Source organism: Acartia tonsa, chromosome 9, assembly GCF_053477335.1.
Source record: "Acartia tonsa isolate MP-2025a chromosome 9, ASM5347733v1, whole genome shotgun sequence".
In the NCBI taxonomy this organism is placed as follows: domain Eukaryota; kingdom Metazoa; phylum Arthropoda; class Copepoda; order Calanoida; family Acartiidae; genus Acartia; species Acartia tonsa.
In genome coordinates, this window is record NC_137268.1 from 17,167,858 (window position 1) to 17,193,932 (window position 26,075).

The following is a 26,075-nucleotide window of genomic DNA, read 5'->3' on the forward strand; positions in this document are numbered from 1 at the left end:
GGTTTCTATATTTAGATAAATCAGTAGCCTATCTAAAATAACAGTTGAGAAAATGTCCTGTATAGTGTTACAGACGGTATGACGGACAGACCGACATACAAAGTAAATCATAGAGTAGCAGCAAAAAGTACTTATTGATTATATAATTCTTCTAGTTTAATGTTATTTTTACCCAATTTCCCCTTCTCTAAATCTAAAATTTAGTTGACTTTCAGTTAGCCTAGTGCGGTCATATGTTCTGCTACTAGTGAAAATTGTATTTAAAGACATCTGAGTTTGCAGTTTCACAAATGTAAACATTATACAATATTTTTAATTTACAAGAATTTCTCTGTTAATCTGCGATCTGAAGTAATGATCATTATGATTTAGTGTAAAATTGACAATGTTTTCAATCCGTTCCGAAGATCTTAAGACTTTTACCATTATCGTTTCGAAACCGATTAATATCCACTGGATTAGAACCGGTTCTCAGTTGTACTGAAAAATTATGTATGGCATTGTATTACAGACAACTCTCCACGAATAATAAAATATAAATCATAAAACTAATACCTTCTTATCCTTGGCCTCTCGGGGCTAACAAAACTGGTTTAGATTTTATAATTTTTTATTTTAATATCTGCGGAAAGCTGTCTATAATACGATGCAATACATAAATATTGCAAAACAGTGGCGTACGCAGACACCAGGGGAATGTTTAAAAAAGGGGGATTTAAGGTCATACCAATTTTAAGGGGGGTGTTGACAACCCTCACCGCATGCCACTGCACTGGTTAAAAATAATATTAAATCATTAAAACTGCAGCCAACGTTTGTTAAAGAATCAACTCAGAATAATAACATCTCTATCAGTTGATAAAATCTAATTAATGTAAGGACGTGTAGACGTATGGACAGACAGACCTTAGCTATGAAGCTTTTTATAGTGCTTATAAAAAATGATGTCATACTGGCTTTTCATTGGCCAAATATAATGTATGTATACTGAGCTGGATCTTTAAATCATTTCAATGGTGATCTCAACCACCCCGCGCGAAATTTCAGCCAATCACAGCGGCGCTTTTTAAAAATATGCCGCTGTGATTGGATGAAATTTCGCGCGGGGTGGTTTAGATCACCATTGAAATGATTTAAAGATCCAGCTCTGGCTTGCAATTGATAATTTAGACTGTGTAGTGGCCTATTTTTGGTCATTTGTATTGTATGACTATGAAGAACTTACTTAGGTATAGCAGTAGCACCTGTATCTCTTTCAGACTGAGAATGGCTAGTGATGTGTCTTCAAACAGATTCTCTATGAGATCAATTAGGTCATCTTTGGCCGCCAGTATTGCTAATCCAAGGTATGATTTAAATCGTTTTATTCATTTAAAATCTATATTTTTAATGTAAAAGTCCAATAATTGATTTATTTCATCCGACAAAACATTTAGCTGGTATATAATACTTTTTGACCACAACTATAAGTTTTAAATCAAAAGAACAGAAAATTTTCTATCTCTAGTGCAATCGTACCTAGTATCTTAGAGTTCAATATTTAAAGGGGGGAGGGAACAGAAATAGCACATAATCATCCAAAGATTTTAATTTACAAATAAAATAGCCTAATACCTTCAGGAAGCTTCCCAACAATTAAATATGTGGTATTTTAGTCACTGGTCCTTCCATTTTTAATCTTCTAGTGGGTGCCCGCTAGCATTTAGAGGCTCTGTATTTGATGATTAAGAAATTCAATTGATTCTGAAGTTATTAAAGTTTTAGTTTAGACTAAAAAAAACCTTACTATTTTATATAATAGGATATTAGAATATACATTTGTAGGTATGGAAATCAACGAAAATCGTTAACAGAAGAATTAACAACTGGTTTCAATCAAGCTCCGAAAAGAACTTTAAACATTCAAGATGTAAAGGTATTAACAACCATGTGTTCGAATCAGAGAGGGAGGGGATATTGGGCTGTTAATTAATCCCCAAAGTTTTGAATAACGTTTTATTGTATGTTGGCTTAACAACCATGGAGACTTTTATTCAATTTTGATTGGTTAAATATTTTATTTGAGTGTCCAAAGTTTCAGCCACTTATTGTAATCTACAGAAGGGATAATTTGGTGTATCATCATATAATACATTAATTTATCGGTCATTGCCTAATCCCTTTAGATCCCTGTTTATAAGCAATATTCAGATTTTATAAATCATTTAATGTTAGATTAGAAGTGGATATTCAACTACAAATGGATTGAGCAAAATCAAAGAAACCAACAAAGAACGGTAAGATAACTAAAAATTAGGGCTTACCAGCCGTGCGTCAGCCGCGTGAAAGCCTTAGTGAAATCATTTTATTATAATTGTTAAATTCCGCTGTCTAAGCCTGTTTCTCGCGCGTGCCGGACCCTGCTAATAATACAAAAATACATACAATTTTAAAAACAGCTAAATGTTATACAGCCGCCATGAAAGTGTGTCAATTATCCGCAACCGAAGCTAATGGCAACAAACTGTAGCGCTATAAAAAGATACAGAAGAAGCATAATTTCTTTTTTTGCAATCCTTAACTGGGTCTAATGAGTTATGACGATTTTTATTCTACAAGTCACACTTTTGCGTCTGTCTGTTAATAAATGTACATATAAGTATTGATGTATATTCCAGACAACCATTAATTTTTGTCTGCTAGCAAGTGCCTTTTGCTCTTTTTTTAACGACTTGGCTGTGTTTATATTCCCGACTCTAAAGGTTGATATTCAAAGAGACAAATGAAAGTCGGAACAGGGTACCCGCCCCGTGGATAGATACATGTAGCTCGTGTTCCCACCATTATTCTACTTAAATTTTATGGTGATATTTATCCTTACATATTTTAAGCATACTGATCGAGTTTGGAACAGTTATTTATCGCATCGTATTATAAACAGCTTTCTGAGGATACTAAAATGAAAATTGTAAGAATTAAACCAGATTTGTTATTAATCGGTTTCAAATTTAATTTTTGAAAAACTGTTCGGTAATATTCCCTTTCGTGGCAACGCCCCTTAGGGGAGATTCGTCGTATTTTTAAAATGGCTTTTATAGGTTATTTTAGGTTATATTGGGTTAGGTGATTGCCCCACAGGGTTAGGCAATTGGCCCCGCAGAGTTAGAGCCCCCCGCTGGGGCTAGGAATGTGAGAAAAGCTACTTTGAAAAAAAAACGAAGAATCGCCCCTTAAGGGGCGTTGCCACGAAAAGTAATATACCGAACTTTTCTATTTTAGAAAAAGACGAAAATGGAAAGAAATGCAGGCCAGAAAAATAGAGGATAGAGAACCTTCAAGACAGGTTAGATTTGCAAGATTAAAGTAAAAGAATAGAGGAGGGTTGAACTTTATGTTAATCTGCCCAAGGGTTGGGGACCCTGTCCTCGTTTTTTAATAGGTCTTTGAAATCAGCTAATAGCGTCGAAAGTATTAACACATAGTAATTTGTTAGTAGACGGAAGGGTCTCCACCACTTTGGCCAGGTAGTTGTCTTGGTTATACATTTATACAAGTAGTAAAGTTTTGTATATAGCTTAGGGTTAAAAAAACTACTGAAGTCGCAGCCACTAGTACAAAATATACAATACAAACTAAAAATAATCCTTTAACATTTATCTAGATATATTTCGAATTTTAAAAAATTCATTTTAGATAGCCTCTTAGTGAAGTGAATCATGCAAATTTAGCTTGGTCAGTTTATTTAGATATTGAGTGTCCTGTCTATAATGATATTTGAACAAATTGCAACAAGAAAACTATATCTTCAAAGTAAAACTATTCAATGATGAACCTGTAACAAGTAAATAAAACACAACAACATTATTTTTTATACTTATCATTTTTTTGTGGATAATAAAATAATATTTTCAAGGCGAAGCTTTTCTATAATTAGGGTCAGTCTGTCCGTCCGGACAAATAGCTTTTTTCGTTAATTTAGGCATGTTAGAATTGTCCTATCGATTTCAAACTTTGCATGGTGATTCCTGTAGTTGTTAGGTACGATTTGATTTCATAGCAACTCTATAATTTTTACCAGAATGTCCTTACATCCATTTTAAACATATTTTTTTTTACTTTTTTAACAACAAATTTTTATGTGATCTAATTATATGATTAATCTGATTTTTGTTATATTGATTCCTGGAACAACAAAGTACAATATTAAAAGCAAAGCAACTCTATAATCAAGTCCTAGAAATGTAAGCATGTCCATAAACACTATCTTGTATCAAGCAGTTTTTCACAAATTTACTTACAATTTTGCTTCGACTCTTATACATTTATATTATGATTATTCAGTTCTGACACTATACAAGTGTTGATGTCCGTTTGTCGAACCATTTCAGTGCTTCGCTTTTATGGATGTTGTCATCCTTGTTTTAGTCTGGAAGAAGAGTAAGTTGGCAGTACCTACCTGACCTCATTATAGAACATATCTTTCAATATCTCACTTTCAGGGTAAGAGTTATTTTAATTTTTATTTTTAAAAGAAATAGTGAAAAATGTATATTTTATTGGGGTGGGGGCTTTTTCTTGGGAGGGTGTTGTTACCCTCCTCCAAAATATTTATAAACTTATCCAGTAACTATGAGAAGCTACATTGTTTAGAAGAGCCAAATTAATTCAGCGGTTAGTGAGATCTTTGGTACAAACAGACAGACTCGAAGACATCCTGTTACTTTTATATGGGGATATGTTGACAATGGGCAATATTAAATTTCTTATGCTAGTTTAGTAGTTAGATTCTCTTAAGACGTGGGCAATAGCCGCGCCTAGTAGTTACCGAAATCTTAAGCTACAAGAAAAACAGCCGTACTACTTGTTATAATAGGATTGGTCTGAAAGTAAAAATCCTTATTCAACCCCTTAAAGTTCACACTCCCGGAAGAACCATGTGCGCACGCCACTGATTTAAATCTAATTTTGGTCTAACACTTTCAGGACAAACTAAATGCAGGTCTGACTTGTTATCACTGGAGCAGAATTCTCAGCATATCAAAGATTCACTCTCAACTTATAGTTGATGGAGAATCCATGTGTATTTGGAGATTTAATATTGCCTCACAGGATTATCAGGTTTTTCTGCCATGGTTGTATCCATCCCTTTTAAACCCGGAGGAAAAAGTAGCTTTCACAATCCACATATATTTTTCAGTATTTGCAGAGCTATTTTCTAATTTTGTATAGTTTATTAGTGGCTACGCCCCCTAGAAGCCTCTAGGGGAACTAAAGATCTGGGGGGTTAGATAAGCTCACCCCCTCCCCCATTTTAAAGTAAAAGTTTTATAAATCAACAAAAAAAATTTGGGGGGTGGTAAATTTTAAATTTTTGGGCAATTTCTCTTGGGAGGGTGGTGGTACCCTCCCCCAAAATAGTTATTCAAAGCAGAAGCTACATTTTCTTTTGAATTACCTTCCTTAATTTGCTTGACATCCCTTTTAACCTGCATCTAATCTGTAAAATATTATTTAATTTCTGTTGTTTATTCATTTTTAGGTTTGATCCTGTATGTATGTCATCCTTTGAATACCTTTACTAACATTTACATAATTAAATCTCAGAGATTGGGCACCTACTAATTATTATATATACAGCATGTATTGGCTTTGTATTTTAAGAAAATAGCCTAAAACCACTCTAGGACCATTATGAAGCTTCCTTAAAGTGATTTTAAAATAGTAAGCTATAGACAAAAACCTTATTGCTTTATACTTTTGTATAATAGGATATGATTAAGGAACCATTTAATTGGCCCTTGGGTGTTTTAAAATTAGATCCGATTTGTATTCCAGAGAGGGAGGGCACATTGGGCTGTTAATCCACTAGTCCCCAAAGTCTTATAATAACGTTTTCTTATTATGCAACTTTGGGGAATTTTGATTGGTTGGTTCAATAAATTGATTATCCATAAGTTTCAACCACTAATTGTAATCTAAAGAAGGGTAATTTTTTGTATCATTTTTGGGGATGTGTATCAATTTATCGTCCATTGTCTTATCCCTTAAGATCTCTGTTTGTATTCAGAGCTGGATCTTTAAATCATTTTAGTGGTGAGCCAGATCGGGATGAGCCGAATTCCAGCCAATCACAGCGCGGCCTTTCATATGCTGTACTCTCATTGGTGGAAAGTTGGCTCACCACTAAAATGATTTAAAGATCCAGCGCAGTATAAATGAATTCATGATTGAAAACAAAAGTTACTCTTAGGGAAAAATCAATGCTGGTTCCACATGTACCCACTGGTTTCGAGTCCTAGCCCTAAAAAGTATTTGGTCTGTACTGACGGTACATGATTGTACACTTACACGGTACAGATTTAACTATGGATTGATGTCAGATGAGGTACATATAAAGTACACATATTGGTAAATAGTCCAATTTAGATATTTTAAAAGAAATAGAATAGATTCTTAGCAACCAAACACTTAGAGGGTACAGATATAACTATGGATTAGTGTCCGTAGAGGTACATAAAGTACACATAATGGAATTTATACATTTTACAAGAAATAGAATAGATTATTAGCATCTGAACATATAATAGAAAAATATGAAACTTAATAGGATGTAGTATTTATCTAAACCTCTTTCCTCTTCTCAATAAGTAACAAGTGTGATAATTCATCCGTGCTATTGGCCTTCTCCAGTAAAAAAATATATTATTACTTGCATGTTGCACCAGATTTTCATGTATTCTAATAAAGTGATGCTCGCAGATGGCTAAAGTTAAGATACCACTCCATCCATCCCTTTACCCCACCTACTCTTCTAATACTGGATGAATGAACTGACCAATAATTAAGGTGCATAATATATAAGAAAACAAAATTTTCGACAAATGTTCCCCTGTCAATATTTAATTGTATTTCCATTATACCAATTTAAGACGGATTTTTAGTGTATTCTAGACTTTAAAAAAGAGTTTGATTACATAGAATTAAAAATGGTAGAAATGTAGAAAATTAACTTTTTTTTTAGGTACCTAAAAAGTTTAGAATATATTTCGATGTTATAATATTTAGATTTTACAATTATTTTGATAATTTTATTTATTATCTAGTATCAGCTAAATTCAAAAATACTTTTGAATGAAAATTAACAATTGTTTTGTGTGTTTTTAGATTTGACAACTAACATTCAGGTTTCACTTGTTGTTTTCCCACAAATGTCTATCGAGCACTGAAATCCCTCATCAAGGTACTTTTAGAGAAACGCCAAATACTATTTAAACAGTGTTTAAATTAATTATGTCAGCTTGTCATACTACAGTATTGTTTTTTTTTTTTATTATAGCTTGACATGATTAAAAATTATGTTTTGTATTGATATTTTCAACAAAGACGCGGACAAGCCGCTGGAAATTTAAGGTTTTTAAATCTCTAAAAATCACCTGGATGTCTGGAACTATTATAAAAGATGTCAATCAGTATTTCATGTATAGTTTTCATGGACCCAAATAGGGTTCAAATTTTGGGTTTTGCCTTAGATATTAGATGTTTTAATCATAACAACTCTATGACATCTACCCAAGACGGTAAGTACGTCCATACTGAAATGTTGCATTTTGAATCAAATTGAGCTGTGTTGAGTATTCTTAACAAATTAAAATCTTTAACTATTGTTAGACCCTTCATCATTACTTTAATAGATGTTGTTGTTAGAATTAAAATTAAATCATTTTAGATGCGAAGCATCTTTATAACTACCCATGCCCCTCACTGACTGAATAACCCATTCCAACAGAAATGTTGAAGCTATATGGCAGTGACAGAATAAGTGCACTATTTGTATTTTTTCATAGATTGTATACTAAACTTCTTTTTTTAGTTCATTCTTTAAATTCTCAGGAGAAAAAGGATAAAAAACCAAATCAATATTTCATTAAAATAAAAGATATGATATTTACTCTATGTTTAATCATATGATTTAATTATACATCAACGCATCTATGACCGTGCAGGTTCTTCATTGAATAAGACTAAGCAAATAATAATATTTATTATTTAGGCAGTTTTAGACCATATGAAAGTGAGTAGATGTTTAAATGCTATTGGATTTAAACTTAGGAATTCTATTCAATACAAATTAATGTATATTAATCAATGTATCATTTGTGGATGTTGCACCAGGTTTTCATGTACTCTAATAAACTCGCAGCTGGCTAAAATAACGATACCCCACCCTCCAAACCACCCCTTTACTCAATGACCTCTATTCCTACTGGATGAAAGAACTGACCAATAAATGAGGTACATATTAGCAACCTAAATTGACGACAAATTTTCCTCTGTCAATATATTAACGCATTAAAAAATTATTATTGAATAAAAAAATTATATAGATCGTTGTCATTTTTACCAACCTATAATCTTCACAATATTGTCGAATTTCAAGTTGTTATCAAAAGGTAAGTTTAAGTGCCGTCCATAGATAACTTACCTCATACGGGCGGCGGGTCTGTTGTCCCAGGTCCAACAACCAAGGATAACTAAGGTTATCCATTTCTTTCCTAAACATCCTTAAAAATAACCAACTCTTTTCTTGACTGGAAGTCCTAACTGTGCATGGTAATGAATCGCGCCTGTTAATGGGACATGGCATTTCCCCCAATCTTACTATTAATTTCACATGCCTGAAATAGCAGCAGTAGATACCCTTTTTAACGTCTCTAGTATGGCGCGATGAGGTCCAGTCTCGAACGCGATTACACCTCGACAGGGTGAAAAATATTGGATTCAAGCCTTTTTAATATCTTATTCAAATCAAATTTCCATCTAGTTTTCTAAACCTATTGTTTTACCTTAAATTATGCACCACCACTTAAACTTATAAGCTGTGCTTAAGCAATTTTGCATAACAATTTGTTTAGACATAAAAATTTGAATTCTACGTAATAGTTCCGACACTTGCGTTTATGTCCGTTTGTCATACTGTGTAATTGTAGAGCTTTTATGGATGTTGTCTTCCTTGTTTATACATTTTAGGTTTTGTATGATCAACAATATAAAGCTACCCAACATAGAACATTTTTCCTATGTTTTTCCATGTGATTTTGCCAGGTTACAATATTTTAATCAGGGCTCGGCAGCCGTGCCCCAGCCTCGCAATAGCCTCAAATGTAAACAAATTTTGAAAACATGGATCATCTGTTTAGGAACAGGTTCAGACATATCCAGGTAAAGTTATGATTTACGATTTTAATGAGGCTTACACGTTTCTTATGCGCGGCTGCCTAGCCATGATTTTAATGACAAAGCTACTCGTTTTTAGTGAGGGATAAGAAATTTTCCAGTATGGCTTTAAAACAATTAAGATCTGCTGGATAAGATCCGTTTAACAGCCATAGTGAATAACCATGTATAACATCGTAATACCGACAAATAAAATAAAAATCATAACATTAATACCAGTTATGTTAGATCAGGCTTTTGGCTAATACATTTCTAAAGAAGGTGTATCAACTTTTTTTTTATAGCTAGCCGGTTCTTTTAGTAAGTAGTAGATGTAAAATTTTTCATAGTATTCAGATATGCAATCGGTTTTTTTGTAGACCTCTTATTTTTTAAGTAATTTAAGTTTTAAAAAAAAAATTAAGTCGATTTTAAGGTACTAAAATGCAACAAAAAAAAGAAAGAAAATGGCCATTATGAACAAAAATAGTAAGATCTTTAATTTGACACCTTACTTTTTCAATTCTGTCAGGTAATTATTGAAAAAATCGATTTTTTTAAACCCACGAGAATAAAAACTTTGAACTTAATTTTATTATTTCATAGGTAAAAAAATATGGGTTCATATATACCTTTAGAATCAGAAAAATATTACGAATTCATTGTAAGCAAAATTGAAAAAAAAAGTTTACAACATAGTATATAAACTACAATAAAATGAATTATATGAAAATATCATATTATATTGTACAGGCAACGTCTTAATTCTTGAATTGAGTATAAAAATGGGAAGGGGGTAAAGAGGGGGTAAAAAAGGGAAGACGATAGTGTTGCCTGAACAAAAAATACAATTGGCCATTTGTTTAATTTTTAATTTTTTTACTTTATTTCAATTTTGCTTACAATGGATTCGTAATATTTTTCTGATTCTAAAGGTATATATGAACCCATGTTTTTTATGTCTGTTTGAGAAAATATTTAGGTCTAAAGTTTTTATTAAACCAAGGTTAAAAAAATAGATATTTTCAATAATTACTCAACAGAATTTTAAAAGTAAGGTGTCAAATTAAAGATCTTACTATTTTTGTTCTTACTGGCCATTTTCTTCTTTTATTTTGTTGCGTTTTAGTACCTTAAAACCGACTTAATTATTTTTTTAAAAAACTTAAATTACTTAAAAAATAAGAGGTCTACAAAAAAACCGATTGCATATCTGAATTCCAAGAAAAATTTTACATCTACTACTTACTAAAAGAACCGGCTAGCTATAAAAAAAAAGTTGATACACCTTCTTTAATACATTTATTACTAAATTGTAATATAAATTTTTTTAAAGAAAGCATAATGAAGTTGAAATCTATGGAACAGGTGGACAAATTCTACAAAATATGAAGGTAAAATATTCTACAGGGTGTTTCAAGAGAAATGCTTTATATATTTAGAAAACCTATTTTGGGACATTTATGTTTCAAATATTCAAAAAATATTTTTTTGAAAATTATGCCTTAAAAACCGGTTTTTCCAAAAACCTTAATTTTGAAGATTTATGAATTTTAAGTTTGTGGGAAAAATGTCCCTATTTTTAAAATTCAAATTGCGCGGCTTGTATTAATAGTAGAACAACGTTATGCATACCGTTAGAATTGTCATAAACTCTAGTTTTTGGAAATATAAGTGCCATTTTTGTGCTATATGTAGTTTAGAAGCTACATTGAAAAATGTGAGAAAGGTTGAAAAGTTTTAAGTAAGTTGGAACATTTTACGACGTAGCTCCTATACATAGCACAGGAAATGTTCTTATATATCCAAAAACTAGAGATTTTGACAATTCTAACAGTATTCATAACATTTTTCTACTATTACTACAAGCCGCGCAATTTGAATTTGTGAATGAGAGCATTTTTCCACAACCTTTAATTCTGTAAATCTTCAAAAATAAGGCCTTTGGAAAAACCGGTTTTTAAGGCATAATTTGTCGAAAAAAACATTTTTAAATATTTAAAAAACATAAATGTCCCAGAATAGGTTTTCCAAATATATAAAGCATTTTATATAATTGTTTCATTTTCTATGCCTAATTAAGTTTTTAAAAAACGCATTTCTCTTGAAACACCCTGTATATTAGTCTGTCTGTTAAGATTTTCCTAACAACATAAATTATTTAGTTCTCTATTCCAGGGAAGCTATATAATGGTCCTGTTCATGTTTTAGTTATTTATTTGATGTTTTTATATCAACATATGCGCTCAAAACCATATGTCTAAGAAAGGTGGAGGGTATTTTAAAATGTTTGCCAAATTTCACCCCCCCCCCCCCCTCCTTGAAGCAGAGGAATTTTTAGAGATTATTATTTCTCTTTCTTTGTACAATTTGGTTTTGGACTTTGGCTTTTTTTACATTTGGAATGGGGCAAATGGGAGTCGGTATTCGAGGTGATTTTAGAATTTACCGCAAATGCCTCCTTCGGTTCGCACGCTAATCATGCATAGAGCCATTTAAATATTGTGGATGGGTCTCTAGGGGTAATGACTGACTAGTGTTAAAAATGTAAACTATCTATTCAGGACCTACTTGAGTGTTTACCTGGCCTAAGAGATTTGGAATTAAAAGATCTTCAGCTTCAGGGCGAAGATGGTAAGTAATCAGGGCTCGGCAGATGCACACATCCAGCAAAAATTTCAAAGTTATAAAATATCGTTTTCATTAAAGTTGACTCTCGGCTGCCAAAGTATTTAAGAAGTAAGAAAAATTCCCCACAACCCCCTTCCCCTTTTTCCTCCACTTCTTACCCACTCTTCAGTTAAATGAAAAACAAAATATACCACCGGATACTTTAAAAGGTTTCGTGATTTTTTTTGTAGAATTGTTGGTTAGAATAGCTACCCCAGACATAACTTAACCTCAACTCATATTAATATTGCTTAGAAGTCATAAACAGCCCTGACATGTAATTTTAACCATGAGCATCTTCTATGTAATTTTTGATTTTTGAAAATGTATTTGTTGGTAAACCCCCTATTAAACAATTTTCAGTTTTTTTATGTGGATTTGGAATTTAAACCATCCTATAATAATCCAAGAGGGAATAATAACTCTATACAAATATTTTAGCTGAACATGCCTTGGACGAAGTTAGCAGTGTCTGCTCTCATTCTATCAGAACTCTAAAGTAAGATAAATAAATTTCAATGAATCTGAAATAAATGTATAACCCAGACAACTACCTATTCATGTGGTGGAGACCCTTTTCGTCTGCAAGCAAATTGCTTTCTGTTCTTTGGTAGGGACTTGGCTTTGTTTATGTTTCCGACTCTATTAGATAATTTCAAAGACCCAATACAAAATCGGGACAGGGTCCTCGCCTCAGTGGACAGAGTTACATATAGCTCATGTCCATTCTATTCTTTCCCTTTAATGTTACTATGATATAATCGTTCTTGTTTTTAAAAGTAAAGCTTTTTTATATATAGGGTTGGTCCGTACGTCCGTCCGTACGTAATGGATAGCTAATTAATTTAGGCATGTTAGAATTGTCCTATCGTTTTAAAACTTTGCATGATGATTCCTGTAGTAGTTAGTTACGATTTAGAAAGCGTAGCAACTCTATAATCGCTGCCAGAATGTTCGTACTTCCATTTTAAACATGTTGATTTTATCATTTTTTAACAAAAAATTTTTATGTGGTAAAATCATCTTATTGATCTGATTTTTGGTGTACTGATTTCTATTACAATAAGGTACAATGTTAAAAGCGAAGCATCTCTATAACCAAGTCCTAAAATATGAGTATGTCCCTAAACAGTATTCAGTAATTAAGAAATTTTGTAACAAATTTACGTATAATTTTGACAAACTTTCTATATTTATATTTTGTATATTCAGTTCTGACACTCTACATGAGTTAATGTTCGTCTATCATACCGTTTCAGAGCTTCGCTTTTATGGATGTTGTCATCCTTGTTTTTGTTCAGAATTGTAAATTTGTCACGCCACCCGTTCTCTGTGTTAACCGTATCAACCTTCTTTAACCTGCGGGTGCTGGTTTTAGCCCCGCATAACCTTGGAGATGACCTTGTTGAAAGTTTAGGTAAGAATATGATGTTATATGATCTTTTTTATGCCTAGTAGGATCAATATACCCGCAACTGCTCGTTGTCGGGAAGGTGATAAATTAAAATTCGGCCCAAACTCGCGTCATAACCAAAGATCTTAAAAGATGGTTCCTACTGCTGCTGTTTCAGGTGAGTAACATAGATAGTTAAGAGTATGGGGAATGCCCCACAACCCTTCATTTAAGTACCCCAAGAGCAGGGGCGTCCAAGCTTTTTATTTTTGGGGGGGGGGTAAAATGGCGTAAAAATTTTTTTACCCCCCCCCCCAAAATTTTTACCCCGGGGGTAAAATTTGCTTGGAGGGGGTAAATACCCCCTCCTATATGGTTAGGGGTGCCTACGGCACCCCCAAGGTAGGGGTAAATTTTAAATGGGGGGGGGGTAATCGCCCCATTACCCTCCCCCCTTGGACGTCTATGCCCTAGAGGCCTTTAGGTGTGTAGCTGCTCCGATGTTATAATGAAGTTGATTATTGGTCTGGGAAATCTTCAAAGGGACTTTTCAAAGCCTTTTATTTATTTTTGTCCATATTTGTTTATATTTTAGGTGACCTTAAGAAGTTGCGGAATCTTCACATAGTGACCAATGCTTACACAGAGGCTATACCTACCCCTGTAGATTACAGGTCATATTCGATGCTTTCACTTAAACTGCCACAGGACCACTAAAATACCCCCCCCCCCCTACTTTATTTTTTTAAATTTCAATCCCATGAGGGGCTCTTCTAACATTTACTTTACTTAACCAAACTTAAAATTAGTATCAAAAATACGTTTTTTTTCTTCAAAAACTTTGGTTGTGGTCCAATCAATAAAATTAATAAAAATGGTGTTTCGGCTTTAGATTGCTGACTTATTTGCAGCTAAAAAATATGACTGCAACCGAAGAAAAAAATCTGGGAAGATAAAAGCAGCTGGTTGTTTGAATTTGCAGCTACAATATTAGCTGCGACTGCTAGGTCTTGGTTAAAAGCTAAAGGCGCTTAATAACCTTTTAAAGTACTAATTTTAATTTTGTTTAGAATATGGAAACAAATGAGAAAGAAACATCCTAGACTAAGGTCAGAATATTGAATAACTAGAGTTTGCTCGATATAACTATCTCCCTATTGGCTAGTTTTCTATATGCATATCTATTTCTCAATAAATCTATTTTCCTCACCCGGCATTACTATTTAAAGAAAGTAAATATTTAATAATTTAAATGATTTTAAAAAGATTTTTGAAATTATATTTTTTTCATTACAATACCATCACCAAAGGGTTAATATGATTACTACAATTTTAGTTTAATATTTGAACACACAAAGTGTCGCCACAATCGAATTCTTTTAAAACAGAGTTTTCTTAAATTTATTATATTATAAATTTAAATTTTCTTTTTCATGATTAGAAATTAAATACTTCGATATAATGTAAATAGCAACATGAAATGAAAAAAATGAATTAATCTTTAATAGAGTAAAATAATGGGTCTTATCGTTCTGGCCAATGGGATTTTATTATTGATTTTTGGAGCACTATAAGTTTTAAACATATATTCCTTGGAAGACTTGAGCTCATTTATAGACATTTATTTCCTATATAGATCTGACATGGATCTTGATGCAATACAGCAGGCCGTTTTGTACATGTTAAAAATTAGAAGATTTCATTAAATAAAAGTAATCGCAAATATACTTAGTAAATAATAAATAAGGATAACAACATCCCTGTGCAGTTAAAATTAAGGGAGATGTAACTGCAATTTAGGGAGACCTAAGGGGGTGTATGCACCCCCTTGTCACTAAACATATACTAATCTTGTTTTCTGTTGTCTTGATTTTGGTTTAAAAAGGTGCTGAAATTTTCAGGTGCGCTTCGCAAACCTCCTGGCAAAACCCTCTGCACGCCACTGTTTTTATGTCATCCTTTTTAAGTATATAAATGATTATCCAACCGTTTTATTGTTTTTTTTTCAGGGTGCACTTGATAAACGAGGGTAAATTTGACCGCGAGATTGTGATGCAGACCCTAGCCCCTGTCAGGTTCAGATGCTGTTCATTCAAAAAGTTATTGAAAAAGTTGCTTTGGTAGGGAGGAAATAATTATCTCCCAAAAACATTTTCAAGAATGGCTGTGAACCGGTTCTAATCCAGCGGATATTATTATCTTCATAGCCGATTGATATTCACTGGATTATAACCGGTTCTCGGCCTAGGTAAAAACCATGTTTAGCATTGTATTACAGACAATTTTCTACGTATATTAAAATCAAAACCATGAAATAATATTAGCAACCTATAAATTGACGACAAAATTTACCTGTCAAAATTTACCTGTCAAAATATCCACGTATTCTATATCCATTGTCCCTGGTTAAATGAATGAACACACCCCAACTGCCTGAAGATCTATTGTGTATGACACGCCCTTCACCCGCTGTACCCAGGCATCAGTCAACCTAGTCGTCGAGATGTACAAAACTGATATCGAGGTAATATTATTTGAATATTGTGCAGGGAGGGAGGGAGGGGACATTGGACTGTTTATTACATTAATCCTCTAAGTTTGTGATATCGTTTTCTTGTTCATTGTCACAACAACTTTGGGCATTTTTTATTAAATTGTAATTGGTTGGTTTTTTAAGGTGAGTGTCCAACGTTTCAACCACTAATTTTAAAAGACAGAAGGGGTAGTTTTGAGTATCATCATTAAAGATGAACATCAATTTATCGGCCATTGTCTTATCCCTTTAAATTCCTGGATATAGCTATTGTGTCTATAAATCAAATTAGGGATAAACCAAATGAAAATAAAGAAGCGACTTGAAAGAAATTGTCCAACCCAATGAAATAGCCGAAACCGAGTACTCAATCCTATCATACAAAGTAGTAAGGTTTTTTTTGTCTTAGGCCTAAGATTGCAGAAACTAGTGAATTGTTTGAGTTCTTCATTTTAGGGAACATTCATATATGTCTCTAGATGATTATAGACTATTTCAATTGAAGATTTATTTCCTTGGAAGGTTTTAGGCTAGTTTATCAGTCATTCGATGCAAAGCTCCTAGATGCTAGAGCACAGCTACTAGTTTATATTTAAAGAGACTACCATTTTTTCTGGTGTTAAATGTTGACACAAAAATACCATACCTTGTCCCTTATCTATTAACTAGCTATGTTAAATAAAAATAATTAGTGAAATAAAAATAAAGTTATTGAGGCACAAAAATACTTTTAAACTTTGTTTTAATAACAAGAATATGTATTTATGTAAATTTAAATGGGTAGTATAAAGACACAAAAAATGTACTTATTTTATGGAATTCATGATATTTTATAAAATCGAACTGTAAAAAAATATGCAACAAGAATCGATATGTTATAACTTGGACGTTGCACCAGATTGTCATGTACTCTGATAAAGAAATTATCACAGCTGGCTAAAATAACCATACTCCCTTTCCACCCTCTTTCCACTTTCCCTTTCCTCCTACTGGATTAACAAACTTACCATTAAATGAGGTCCATATTAGCAAATTTCCCTGTCAATAAATCCACGTATATCCTATATCTATTGCAACAAGAAATTATATAGAACTAGAAAAAAATGCTAACTTGCAAAAATCACTTGCAGTTGCAGTTTTGTACTCTTAACACATTTTCAGTGGCGTGCGAACCGAAGGGGGCATTTGGGGCAATCGCCCCCCCCCTAGCGACCAAAACGCCCCCCCCTGCCCCCCCTAGCAACCGCCTCCCCTGCCCCCCCCTAAATGTTAAAAAATGCCCCATTTTGCCCCCCCCTGGTCAACAAAAATGCCCCTTTTTGCCCCCTACCCTACAAAAAGCAAAACTATCCCAGTTTCCAAAAAAAATCAAGAAATACTCAAAAAAAAAATTTTGGCGCTTCGCGCCAAACAGACAGTTAATAAATATTTAACCTTACCAAATTTTTAAATTAGTGTAGAAATTAAGTAATAATCTTTTTTCATTGAACATAACAAACCAGGTTATAGGAAGTATTTTATTTTGTATTATATAAACTTTTTACCAAAGAAATTTTGTACATCCCCAATGATGATACACAAAATTACCCCTTATATAGATTACAATTAGTGGATGAAATGTATGGAAACTCGACTTAATTAACCAACGAATCAAAATTCCATTAAAGTCCCCAAAGTTGTTGAGCCAACGAATAAGAAAATTTTATATGAAATATTGGGGACTAGTGTAATAAATAGCCCAAAAACCCCTCCCTCCCTGCATATTTGAAGAAAAAAATTTGCGCTTTGCGCCCTTCCAAATGGTTTCTGCTATGACATATTGGGGACTAGTGTAATAAATAGCCCAAAAACTACTCCCTCCCTGCATATTTGAAGAAAACAATTTGCGCTTCGCGCCCTTCCAAATGGTTTCTGCTATGAAATATTTGGGACTAGTGTAATAAATAGCCCAAAAACCCCTCCCTCCCTGCATATTTGAAGAAAAAAATTTGCGCTTTGCGCCCTTCCAAATGGTTTCTGCTATGAAATATTGGGGACTAGTGTAATAAATAGCCCAAAAACCCCTCCCTCCCTGCATATTTGAAGAAAAAAATTTGCGCTTTGCGCCCTTCCAAATGGTTTCTGCTATAAAATATTGGGGACTAGTGTAATAAATAGCCCAAAAACCCCTCCCTCCCTGCATATTTGAAGAAAAAAATTTGTGCTTCGCGCCCTTCCAAATGGTTTCTGCTTTTTATCACAATGAAAGGACAATTAATTTTTTTTTATTTTTTACATAGTTCATTATATCTTTGGTTTTTATGGTACGATAAATTTTTTTGTGGATTATAATATTAAAAAAATAAAATTTCTCGCTGTTTTGAGCATCCAGTATGTAATTTACTTTGACTGTCATCACACAACATACAGGAAAAAGGATTTGTGACTTTTTCTACCTAAAATATATATTTATTTCAACAGATGCTTTTTAAATCTACTTGTCTGTATTCTTATTAATGATTTTTTGTGCTTTGCTACTTAAAGATGTTGTCATCCTTGTTGTCATACAATAAAGAAATATTTAAAATCATTTTTTCATATTAGGTTAATTTTTGGTAAATTATTTCCAAAATGAGTGTTTTTATCTCCCCCTCCCCTTAATTTTTTTAATGGGGTTATTCATCCTTCCTGCTGAGATTTTATAACATCCCCTTCCACCCATTAAAAATGTTTTGTGGTGGAGGGGGGGGGAGGGGGAAAGGTTAATTTATCTTCTGTACTATTTTTTCGAAGATGCTTTCTAGCTCCCTTCCCTTCGGTCATTGCAGGGTGGGGAGAAGAGATGGGGGAGAAGAGATGGGGGGGGAAGAGGTGGGGGATATAAATGGGAAATAGGGATGGGGGAAGGGATGGGGAAGAAGGGATAAGGACTAGGAGGCCCATAATCAAATAATCCCACCCCTTAAAACGCCCTTATTTAAAATTAGTATATATAATCAAAATGCCCCCCCCTAAAGCAAAGTGCCCCCCCGGGGCACTTTGATTTAGGGGGAGGCAAAATTTTACAAAATCTTCAAAATGCCCCCCCCTAGACAAAGTGCTTCGCACGCCACTGCACATTTTGATACATTACAATGAACATTGGTAGGCATGAATAATTTGTACATTTTCAATTATAGCATTCATGCTTTAAACTCACTTTTCTATAATACAAAGTAGTATAATGTCTGTCTGTCTATTTAAACAGTTTAATGTCCTCTACCTTTCTGATTATGCCTAAACACCTAAACAGTAAATATTTTGACTGGATAATAATTTTTCTTCTGGTGCTATATCCCCTGCCCTGGGTTTATATGATAAGTACACTTTATAAATATAATTTTGTGCTTGAACTTAAACCTTTTTTATCACTACTCTGACCCCCCCCCCCCCCTAAGGCTCTATTTCTGTTTTTAACCTTTACTTAACCCATTAGTGCCGAGCGCCACTTTTATGGGCCGATCAAGCTGAAAATCTCAGGGAAGCTTTATAATGGTAAAAACGGAATTCCAATTTTTTTGTTTTGCTCTAGTGGCGTGCACAGGAAAGTTGCAAAAAAAACCGGTTCGGCCTGGCAATAAATACCAACCAGGCATTATGACCCGTTTTGGGCGGTTTCCCCGGGCATTAAAACCCGGTTTTGTAGTAAAAACCCGGTTTTTTCGACCAAAAATCGAAAAATGTAATTTTTGAACGCCCCAAGTGAGATGAACACTTTTTAGAACTTTGATACGATCCATAATTGAAAACTACACAACCTCATGTAATCTATAGAGCTACAAGTAATATATGAAGCGATTTATTTCAAATTTAGTGTTTCGGCTATAGGTGCCGCCGTTTTCGGGTAAAAAAACCCGTTGCTCGAAGTTTTAAAAGACACACACTACAAAAAAAGAACATATAAAATTTGAGTGTTACATATCAGAAAACGAGCATAAAACTATTGGGTGACACCTATAGAGATTACTAGGGTTATTAGGGTGGCTCAAACCCTTACTAATGACGTAAACTGTTATTTTTATTGGTTGAAAAGTTAAAACCGGGTAATAAAAACCGAAACCGAGCCGGGTTTTAAAACTGTCGGGTATTTATGGCCAAGCCGAACCGGGTCATAATAGGGCGTAAAAAGACGATAAAAAAAATCATTTAAAAAATAATAATTTGAATAAAACGAATTCACAAATAGATGTACTTGTCAATAAACATTAGATTTCACGAAAAAAATCAGCGACTTTACTAAAAAAACAAAAAAGTTAGAAGGGGTATTTTGAATTTTCATGATTTTCAAATTTTGTTGAAGTAAGCTAAACTGCCTGCTCCAGGGGGAAATGAAAGCCAGGGTAGTAGAGGGGGGATTCATACTGAGAATGATGCAATTATGAAGCTGGAAACCGTTTTTTTTCCATTTTTCGGAACCGGGTTTTAATGCCCGGTTCGGCACTAATGGGTTAACCTAGCCACTGGTACTAGAATATATGTGGATATTATGACAGGAGAAAAATTGTCCTCAATTTTGTTGCTATGTCTGTTATTGGTCAGTTCGTTCATGCAGTAGAATGGGAGGGAATGGGGGTCGTTATTTTAGCGCGCTACGTGTTTCACTTAATTAGAGTACACAATATAAGATCCAAGTAATAAAAAACATATTTTCCAACCTAATCTGTAAAAGCATTTCAAAAAATTTGGTTTAGGTGCAAATGCAAAATGAGTAAAGCCTTTTTTTTTCTTTCAGGTTTACTGTCATAAAAGGCTTCCCAGATTTTCAAGATCCAGGTAAACGATTTTTTTTACAAAAAAATACATTTTTAAAATAATTTTGTTGGCATAGTAAGAAAAAGATTGAAATCTTAATAGAAAAGTAAAAAAAACCAGTAAGAGTAGAATACATATTTCTAGTATGGCTTCAAAACCAGTTAATATTCGCTGATTTGGAACCGGCTTTGGGACATACTGAAAAATCATGTTTCGTATAATATTACAGACAACTTTCCATGAATAATAAAATAAAAGTTATAAGTTTATTTCCAGTTTTGTTGGTCCAAATGGATTTTACTATCTGCGGAGAATTGTCCAAAAATGCGATGCAAAACATAACTTTACTTGCAAGAGCATATTTTAAAATCAAACAAACTCACGCCAGGCTACAATTGAATCAAGACAAAAGTAAGTGCCGAGCTCTGGGACCTATGTTTGGTAAAATTAGACATAAAACCATAATGATTCCAGGTAAAACCAAAATATTTGAGCGGGATCTTTTTGAGAAAATTAGATTTGAAAATTTCAGGTTAAATTTTCACCCCTAGGAATTGCCGTATAATCATGACAAGAAAAGCAAAGATTATTTATTGAAAATTTTGAACAACTTTGCTTTTATAAAGTCTTTCTTAAAACCTCTCTATGTATGATTTATTTAAGGCTGAATTTCCGTGACCTTAGCAAAGCAACTGATAAAAATGGCCACTAATTAACTCCATTCAGAAGTGGTTTTATGAAGAACTTTATAAGAGCAAACTTGTTCAAAATTTTAAATAAATAATCTTTGCTTTTCTTGTCATGATTATGCGGCAACTCCTAGGGGGTGAAAATTGAACTTGAAATTTTCAAATCTAATTTTCTCAAAAAGATCCCGCTCAAATATTTTGGTTTTACCTGGAATCATTATGGTTTTATGTCTAATTTAACCATACATAGGTCCCAGAGCTCGGCACTTACTTATATCTTGATTCAATTATAGCCTGGTGTGAACTTCATCCTTTATATAACTTACCTATTTATATAAAGTTTTAGATTTAATATTTTTAGGAGTTTCCACGATAGAGCAGATTCTTGTTACATGTATCTAGTCAGACAATGTCCATACATTCATACACTAGTAAGATTTTATTATTTATCCGCGACTAATTATGATACACAATATTACCCCTTATGTAGATTACAATCAGTGGTTGAAAAGATTGGACACTAAACTGAATGATCAATCAAAATCACAATTCAATAAATTTCACCAAAGTTCTTGAGTCATCGAATAAGAAAACGTTATGATGAAACTTTGGGGACTAGTGTAATAAACAACCCAATATATCCTCCCTCCCTGAATAGGCTTGATACCTCATCATAAAGACGTTAAAATGGTTCCTACTGCTGCTATATCAGATTCGCAACATAAAACCTTGAAAAAAATAGTGTTGAAAGGATAGGATGAGTCTAATAAGCCTAAATTAACATTGATAGTTATCCGTTGCGGACAAAATAATAACTAAAATTCTATTTTAAGTAACCTTTAATTTATGGCCCAAAACAAAAAACAAAAGACATACAAACAGACAAACTTTTTGGAGACCACTGTTTAGGAGGTTCCAAAGGCCAGTTATACAAAAAAGCATAAATAACTTCTTTAGAATTTTTAGAACAAGTGAAAAAAAAACGTTTAAAAGTGAAGTAAAGATACCAAAATTATTGTAAAATTCAGAAACTAAGTTTATGACAAAAGTTGCAATTTTAAAATGGGTGTCTAAATTTTTTTTATTTAACTTAATCAGCAATTTGTTTTTTTTAAAATAAAATCTTGTTTTTAAGAAATAAAATTACATGAATGAACTGTTTCTAAGCCCTCTGCACAATTATTTATCCTAAAATAAAACTAAAAGAAAGTTTGTCTGTTTGTGTTTATGTAAGTGTGTAGCCGCTGGTATTTAATAAGTGGTATGTTTGTTTGTTAAAATCTTGAAACCCACACAACCGATATACTTCTCCAGGCTGGTTTTATACCATTTTACTGCACACCCTAGATCCTAGGTTTTCAGCCACTATTGTATTTTATAAAACAAAATAAGCATGATATATCGCTAATCGATTAGGGTTCTTATCCCTTCAGATCCCAAAAATTTGCATACCTTTCTTTATGTTTAATTTAATATTTAGATGATTCGAGAACGTTTGTCCTCAAGTACTGTTTTACTTCTTGCCTATACAGGTATAGTTTTTTTTCTCGTATTCATTCGAATCCGGTAGATAGAAACCGGTTCTCATCCATACGAAAAAACTATGTCTAGCATCGTATTATATCCAGCTTTCTACGAATATAAAAATGTACAATCATAAGAATAAAACCAGTTGTTTAGCCCCGAGGTTATAATACGATGCAAGAAATAACTATTATCGCATCGTATTAACTCTTTCCGCGGATTTTAAAAAAGCTGGTGTTGATTTTATAATTTTTTATTTTTAAATTCGTTAAAAATTGTCCGTAAAAATCTGCTATACATGATTTTGCAGTATAACTGTGAACCGTTTTTGAAGCCATACTGGATAAGATATTAATCATCCCCAAGTTAGTACAAGATAGTACAAGGCTGACAACAACCACCATAAGCAGCGAAGTATAAAAAAATGACTGCCAAACACATTGGAGAGTGAATTCTCAGCCTTCATGAAAAAATTCTTTATATCATATAAAGAAAATACGTTTTCCTTATTTGATGTCACCAAAAGCATTTAAGACAAAATTATAATAAAAATCGAAAAATAACTATATATCTGTAATAGCACTTTTTTTAAAAAAAGCTTGTCATCTTTACTTTTGTTGTTTCAAAGAGTCTTACAATAAGATAAATGGAACAAGTGAGTTAAAGAGTAGATGCTATCTTAATTGCAAGTTAATAAGTCTAGATAATGTTTATATGCCAAGATATTATCATTTTCACACGCCTGAAATAGCAACAATTAATAGGCATAGCAGTAGCAGGAACTCAATACAATAACCTCCATAACTAATAACGGAGCAATTAAAACTCAACGAGACAATATTTGCAAATTTTCATCCTTCTTTACTTTATTCAGGAAAAAATCTGCGATATCTGCATATCCGAAGAAATGCTATTATTCTCAAATGTGATTGGCCAAGATCTCCTGTAAGTTGGTTTTGAATGATGAAGAAAAAGAATAGACGGGGCATTTGCTATATGTAAATCTACCCACAGGGTGGGGACCCTGTGCAGACTTTCGATTGGGTCTTTGAAGTCAGCTAATAGCGTCAGAAATATAAGCTGAGTCGCTTTAAAATAACGGAAAGCAGACGAAAAGAGTCATATTTTTCTTCCCGCACCTCCAAGTGTAGGGATAAAAATTTCAAGATTGTTTGATAGTCCTACAATTAAGTGATGGAATATATATTTATTGTATCATATTATAGACAGCTTTCCGCGGATATTAAAAAAAATAATTATAAGATTAATTCCGGTTTTGTTGGCCCACAATGGCCAAAGGCCCGGCCTAACAAATCTGGTATTAAAATTATGATTTTTCATTTTACTGTTCGTAGAAAATTGTCGATAATACGGTACGGAACATGATTTTTAAGAATGGCTGAGAACAGATTCTGGTACAGCTTATATTTTTCGAAGCATTGCTGAAAATTATATTTCAATGGTCTTTTTATTTTGAGGAATGGTCTGATGAATTTTATTCTTGGTTAAAATGTGCCAGTAGATCTTATGATGCCATGGAAAAAGAAGTCTCTCAAATACTTGGTTTTAGATGGTAAGTTTTAACTAAAGATAATTTTTTTTCTTGTAAAGAAACATTTTACATTTTGTTTTGACTATTGAAGACGGGATACATAACTATAGACCTTATTTAAAAGTGTCCTCGAACCAATTATTGCTTAAGGATGTGTCCTTCAGACTTAAAGTAAAACCCTTTGGTTGCATGACCTTTGTCCATTATTAACGACATAAGTTAAACATTAGCAAAGTAGTTGATTTGTTTGGTAAATATATATTAGGGCAGGTTAGGTTAGGTCTTATTGGGTACGGTAGCCCCGCTGGATTTATGCCTAGGAAAATAATCAACCCCCTTTATTTTCAATTTGCTTAAGAAGGAGGGTGGTTGGTCCGTGCTCAACTTACACTTTGTAGGACGAACCACAATCTGTACCACTTTTGCACAACTTTTGATTCCTGTGACGTCATAAAATGAGGGAGATGAGATGACAAGTGGGAAAGAAAACCCCTAACAAAGAGATAGAGAATATGACGTCAAAAGTGGTGCAAAAGTGGTACAGATTGGGCTTCATCACCTTGCATGGCCCAGGGTTGCCGAATACCACAAAAGAACCAATTTTTGTTTAGGTATCTGCTAACAGATAAACAATTCAAGTTGACCCCAATAAATCTGAACTATCAACATTATTATGAAGGTTTCGAGGAAGGAGATTAGTTTATGAAATACTGAGTGATGATTTTCATTTTATGAATCCTTTTTATTTGCAAGTGAATCACCAATAATTTTAAATCATTTTCCCCCATGGCCTATTATCTGGCAAGTTTAAAAAAAATTGTATTAAATGAAGTTATCTCGGCTAGGGCTAATATTATTGACTTGCAAGCAGATTTGGCGGATTTTTTTTGTTTTTAATAAGCCACCAATTGTGGATTGTTAACTTACTGAAGGCTGCAAAGTGTCAAAATTTGATAGGCAGAAGTTACAGCCGTTCTCTGCTTTATTAACTCTGAGATTACATATACAGTGCAGTGGTGGGTTTATGGTGTTCCACTTGCAATTTAAGGAATTTCTGCCCTGTTTTGCTGTTAATTAATTTTTTATTGATATTCATACAGTAACAATTGTTTTAAAATAAGGTAATTTTCAAACTCAATATATATTTAATAAATCAAAATCCTAAAACATACCTAATTTGTACATCTCATACAATATTTTTATTTTTGAAGGAATTTAGGACAAGTCATTTGAAAATAAAATCTATCTTTGCCCCAATTGTTAAAATATTTTTTTGTTGAATTAAAAAATAATAAAGGGAACAAAGAATTACCTTTTAAAATAGTTTTAAAAAAATATTATGAAATATTGAATGTTGTTTACTTAAATCATAATAAATTATAGAAATTATATGATATTCTTTTTATAAAAGTAACTTGTCGGTCTTTCTTAAGATCTCGTCAATCACTGGTCCGTTATGGTTCTCCTTTACGACAGGGGAAATTTATAACTTTTTTGGAGAGGGTAATCGTCTCTGTGAAAATAATACTTTTTCTTTTAGAAGGTGGTTGGTCTCAGAAAGTAAGGGAGGGGACAATGGATCGAATATTCAATTTTTAGGAGTCTCAGACTTTGGGGACTGGCTTAAAGGGAACATGCAAGAATTTAGCAGTTTCTAACCAATCTTGGGGACCAATTATGAATGACGTCACGCAAAATCATGCATAATCTCGCGGCAAACTAGCGCGTCAACAAAAAGATAAACAATAACAA

General features: G+C 33.1%; 2 protein-coding genes across 3 annotated transcripts in view; one reads left to right on the forward strand and one right to left on the reverse strand.

Moving 5' to 3' along the window:
- Positions 1 to 26,075, reverse strand: part of LOC145327636 (glutaminyl-peptide cyclotransferase-like) — a 526,230-nt gene that overhangs the window by 56,346 nt on the left and 443,809 nt on the right. The window lies entirely within an intron of this gene.
- LOC145327628 (uncharacterized) lies at positions 1,264 to 25,163 on the forward strand. Of its 2 annotated transcripts, XM_080171169.1 has the most exons (23): positions 1,264 to 1,346; positions 1,825 to 1,915; positions 2,215 to 2,276; positions 3,259 to 3,322; positions 4,405 to 4,479; positions 4,963 to 5,097; positions 8,030 to 8,085; positions 8,361 to 8,429; positions 9,007 to 9,081; positions 10,529 to 10,586; positions 11,757 to 11,826; positions 12,304 to 12,361; positions 13,164 to 13,279; positions 13,851 to 13,929; positions 14,326 to 14,364; positions 15,265 to 15,330; positions 15,695 to 15,779; positions 20,539 to 20,579; positions 21,609 to 21,678; positions 22,728 to 22,779; positions 23,646 to 23,716; positions 24,250 to 24,344; positions 24,935 to 25,163. In XM_080171169.1, the coding sequence occupies exons 1-23, from the start codon at positions 1,267 to 1,269 to the stop codon at positions 25,020 to 25,022; spliced, it is 1,695 nt and encodes a 564-aa protein (XP_080027295.1). In that variant the 5' UTR covers positions 1,264 to 1,266; the 3' UTR covers positions 25,023 to 25,163. The 2 variants fall into 2 exon arrangements, with proteins under 2 accessions (XP_080027295.1, XP_080027296.1); XM_080171170.1 differs by lacking the exon at positions 4,963 to 5,097.

Bases quoted from the DNA above. Each gene is read 5' to 3' on its own strand.
- LOC145327628 (XM_080171169.1), top strand. From the start codon at position 1,267: ATGGCTAGTGATGTGTCTTCAAACAGATTCTCTATGAGATCAATTAGG. The intron at 8,086-8,360 runs TAGGAATTCTAT...AAAAAAATTATA, and splicing joins AATGCTATTGGATTTAAACT to TAGATCGTTGTCATTTTTAC. The intron at 12,362-13,163 runs GTAAGATAAATA...GTTTTTGTTCAG, and splicing joins CATTCTATCAGAACTCTAAA to AATTGTAAATTTGTCACGCC.